General features: G+C 43.1%; 1 protein-coding gene across 1 annotated transcript; it reads left to right on the top strand.

Annotated features, from left to right (window-relative positions):
• Positions 1-397: 397 nt before the first annotated feature.
• On the top strand, positions 398-2474 carry LOC106568061 (olfactory receptor 10A6). The gene is made up of 3 exons (XM_045692738.1): positions 398-457; positions 673-1062; positions 1265-2474. Exons 2-3 carry the CDS (start codon positions 680-682, stop codon positions 1503-1505), a joined length of 624 nt encoding a protein of 207 aa, XP_045548694.1. The 5' UTR covers positions 398-457; positions 673-679; the 3' UTR covers positions 1506-2474.
• The last annotated feature ends 2560 nt before the right edge of the window (positions 2475-5034 follow it).

The following is a 5034-nucleotide window of genomic DNA, read 5'->3' as shown; positions in this document are numbered from 1 at the left end:
GTCGAAGAGAGAAGTCTGTCCATCAAACTTGTTCGAAAATAATTTGAAATTGACAAGTTGTAACATAGCTTATACATAATAAGAAGGCAGCGTGCCTTGGTTTGAGGGCAGCGCAGGTTAACTGTCCTGTTGCGTAACAATAACATTTTGAAACAGTGAGTGCATTCTGACATCATGCGCATAAAAAAACTCACACTGGGGCAACCATTAGAGATATTTGGAACTCACACATGAAAAGGTTAAAGGAACATTCTTAAAGTGTTCTAAGCTGTCATCTGTCTCCAGAGATGCCCCCTAAGAATCCCGACACTTGACCACTTGTTGGTTTGTTCTCAGGGTGCCGTATGATGGATGGATAGAAAGATGGAGCAACTTCTACTAGGGGGAGGAGCATTAACAGTATAAAGGACAGTCACCTCTCGCCCAGTAAGGACTTCATCATCGTCTGCTCAGATAGGTAGATAGTAATTTACAACTAATATTGTTACTATGGGCAATGCAAAATAAAATAGCAAAGTAATACAAGAATAAATTGACTATGCTGTGTAGATGATCAATGATAAACTCATTGTGAATAGCTCTCATAGTTATTAGGTGACTGGGGGACTGTAAACAGCTCTCTCTCTAAAGCATGTGTGTTCTGAGGTTCCTCCTGTGCTATGCTTTTTACAGGACTCTGATGTTGCGCATGGAGAATGTGTCCTACGTGGCCCTGAGGCAGCCCATCGTGTTTGAGCTGGAGGGCTTTGAAGTGCCTCGGAGCCATGGTTACCCCCTGTTTGCCCTGGTCCTGGCCATCTACTTCCTGGTGCTGCTGGGGAACATGGTTGTGATGAGTGTGATTGCAATAGATAAGACGCTACACAAGCCTATGTACGTGATGGTATGTAACCTGGCTGCCTGTGACCTGCTGGGAGGAACGGCTGTGATGACTCAGCTCATGTTCATCTTCTTGACGGGGGAGAAGAGGATTCCATACAACAGTGCCTATGCTCAGGCCATCTGTGTTCATACCTATGGTGCAGCTGTACAGACCATACTGTCAGCCATGGCCTATGACAGGTATGCAGCAGGTCATGGTAGATGAAAATGTCTCACAGTAAAGTAAACTTCTGCCTAGCTGTACTCGTCTATGGGAGAGTGAAATGTTCTCTCAGGCCCACATTTATTAAGTGGTTTCCACAAGTGCAAAATTTGAATCTGTTATTGTTAAGAAGGAATAATACTAATAGTAGTAAAATAATGTATTATACTCCAATTACAGGTATGTGGCAGTGTGTGAACCATTGAGGTACCATGCAATCATGACCACGGCCCACCTAGTTTTTGTGATCTTGCTGGCCTGGGCTGTAGCAATCATCCTTATAGCTGTGCTCTTCGCTTTGAATGTGGGTACTCCACTATGTGGCACCTACATCAGGCATGTCTACTGCAGCAACCGCTCCATCCTGAACCTGGCCTGTGTGCCCACCCCCATTAACGATATCTACGGCAAGTTTGTGTAAATGAGTATTGACCCTCGCCATTATGTTATATCACTGCAATTATGAAGCATTGGTTGTTTTTTTTATCTTGCTTTGTCATTCACATTTTCTTTCCCATGACTTGTATTATGACTTCTTCATCTCATTGCAGGTTTGTGCATGACTTGGATTCTCAGCAGCAGTTCATTTTTCATCATCTTTTTCTGCTATGCCAAGATCCTGTCAGCCTGTCTGATGAGGAAGAGTGACAAGGGCAGTCGTAGTAAGGCCTTACAGACCTGCGCCTCTCACCTGGTCATCTACTTGATCTACGAAATTGTCAGCCTCATCATTATCCTCAGTAACCGCTTCCCCCAGGTCCCAATGAACATCAAGAAGTTCTGCACTACCCTGATCTTCATCGTTCCCCCTCTAATTAACCCTATCATCTATGGATTTGTCACTAAAGAGTTACGCACAAGCATTATAAAGCTGTTGAAAACACGGGTTGCACCCAAACTGTAAAATGTTTGACATTTTGAATGTTTGAATGTTTACTGTGGCATCCCCACCGTACCCATTGTTCCAGATAGAGAACATGCATATAATAATAACAGAGGTCATCTAACAGGTTGCAGGAAAAAAACATGGCCAATGTAAAAGAAATCTGAATTAAGTGCTATTATTGTAGTGGCCTCCAGCGGGTCCCCAAAGTGCTGTACAGTATGGCTTAGTGACCATTGAATGTGTAGTGGGCTTGTAGTAGGAATACAGTATTTGTTTGAAAAAAATGAGAATTAAAAGTTACATTCCATGTCTGCTCCCAGAAAGAGATAGCAGATAATACAAGCATGATATGATGTGTGTCTCTAGCTCAGGCTGTTTCATTTCCATGGTGGTTAGAATATGACACATGACTTTGTTGTGCCATTGTGAATTTGTGTAGCTGTTACATTTGTTTTGTTATACAAATGACAGCATGTTCAATGTGAATAATAAGTAAACATACATGATGCCATTGATTGGGAATGCCTACTTTGCTTACTTTGCACCATCACTTGGAACATAATATAAAATAAGGCATGAAGGGACTATGAAGTGTGGCAAGTAGCCTAGTGGTTAAGAGCATTGGGCCAGTAGCTGAAAGGTAGCTGGTTTGGATCCCCAAGTCGACTAGGTGAGTAATCTGTCGATGTGCCCTTGAACAAGGCACTTATAGCGCATTCAGAAAGTATTCAGACCCCTTGACAGCCTTATTCTAAAATGGATTAAGATCGTTGTTTTTCACCATCAATCTATACACAACACCACATAATGACAATGCAAAAACAGGTGGAATTATTTAATGCGCATTTATAAAAACATAAAAAACTGAAATATCACATTTATATAAGTATTTAGACCCTTTACTCAGTATTTTGCTGAAGCACATTTGGCAGTGATTACAGCCTCGAGTCTTCTTGGGTATGACGCTACAAGTTTGGCACACCTGTATTTGGGGAGTTTCTCCCATTCTTCTCCGCAGATCCTCTCAAGCTCTGTCAGGTTGGGTGAGGAGCATCGCTGCACAGCTATTTTCAGGTCTCTCCAGATATGTTAGATGGGTTCAAGTCCGGGCTCTGGCTGGGCCACTCAAGGTCAGAGGGAGTTGTCCTGAAGCCAATCCTGCGTTGTCTTGGCTGTGTGCTTAGGGTCGTAAACCTGTCTGAGGTCCTGAGCATCTGGAACAGGTTTTCATCAAGGATCTCTCTGTACTTTGCTCCGTTCATCTTTCCATCGATCCTGATTAGCCTCCCAGTCCCTGCCACTATAGAACATCCCCACAGCATGATGCTGCCACCACCATGCTTAACAGTAGGGATGATGCCAGGTTTCCTCCAGATGTGACGCTTGACATACAGGCCAAAGATTTCAATCTTGGTTTCATCACACCAGAGAATCTTGTTTCTCATGGTCTGAGAGGCTTTTAGGTGTCTTTTGGAGAACTCCAAGCGGGCTGTCATGTGCCTTATACTATGAGTGGCTTCCGTCTGACCACTCTACCATAATGGCCTGATTGGTGGAGTGTTGCAGAGATGGTTGTCCTTCTGGAAGGTTCTCCCATCTCCACAGAGGAATTCTGGAGCTCTGTCAGAGTGACCATCGGGTTCTTAGTCACCTCCCTGACCAAGGCCCTTCTCCCCCGATTCCTCAGTTTGGCCTGGTGGCCAACTCTTTGAAGAGTTTTGGTGGTTCCATTTAAGAATGATGGAGGCCACTGTGTTCTTGGGGACATTGTTTGGTACCCTTTCCCAGACCTGTGCCATGTCACAATCCAGTCTCGGAGCTCTACGGAAAATTCCTTCCACCTCATGGCTTGGTTTTTGCTCTGACATGCACTGTCAACTGTGGGACCTTATATAGACAGGTGTGTGTCTTTCCAAATCATGTCCAATCAATTGAATTTACCACAGGTGGACTCCAATCAAGTTGTAGAAACAACTAAACGATGATCAATGGAAACAGGATGCACCTGAGCTCAATTTCGTGTCTCATAGCAAAGGGTCTGAATACTTATGTAAATAAGGTATTTCTGTTTTTGTTTTATATACATTTGCAAATATTTCTAAAAACCTAGTTTTGCTTGGTCATTGTGGGTTATTATGTGTAGATTGATGAGGACAACAATTATTTCAATCCATTTTAGAATAAGGCTGTAACATAACATTTTTAAAAAGGGAAGGGGTCTGAATACTTTCAGAATGCACTGTGTCATGACTGTCATGTGAGGATCACAATGGGTCAGATCAGCTTTGCAATGACTGACAACAACCAGACCCTCTCCCACCTGCAAAGGGGGGAGGAGGACACTGGCCGTTTTAACACCTCCACACTGGTTGTAAATTAAGCAGGAGAGGACTCTCTTTCTACCCTCCAGTATTGGCTAAAGGAAAGTCCCCTTGTCTCCAGAGACTTTTACCCGCCCAAAACTCTAAAGTCTAAAAGTGGATAATGGAACAATAATTCTAACATTAAGAATGTGGGGAATGGTCAGTGGGGAGATATGGAAAACGAATGTCATATGGTTGATTATTTAGTGATGTCATTAAAAATCTTATGAAGGAAATATTGTAACTTGGAAAGTATGGCTATTACAGGTATGAGGTTTCATCCGGTGCGTTGAGCATATAATATGAAAAGTGATGAAGGTATTTGTGTTAAGATAGGAATGTGATTTTAGTTTTCTAAAGCGGTAATCGTTTTTGATAATATTTTACACAGTAACTAGCCATGCCCCGAGTGAGGTCAGAGAGCTTGTCAGCATGACGGAACGCCCTTTTTGACCAAGAGTGCATAAAGGCTTGGAAGAGAAATCAACCTTTAGACCAGGAAATGTGAGGCGGAGAGCTACACGTTTGAAATGGTTGAAATTTCAACCTCATCACGAGGTGAAGAAAATGAACTCGCCTACCAGACCAGGACACCGCCAGTCTGCAGCTGCACGTGTACAGTGATTAGGAACTTTGACTATCTACCCGAGGTGGAGAAAGGAGAAGCTCACCTCAGACAATCACTGGTACAGCTAAGTAGC

This window comes from Salmo salar, chromosome ssa13 (genome assembly GCF_905237065.1).
Source record: "Salmo salar chromosome ssa13, Ssal_v3.1, whole genome shotgun sequence".
Taxonomy (NCBI): domain Eukaryota; kingdom Metazoa; phylum Chordata; class Actinopteri; order Salmoniformes; family Salmonidae; genus Salmo; species Salmo salar.
This window is presented reverse-complemented; position numbering and strand designations above follow the sequence as displayed.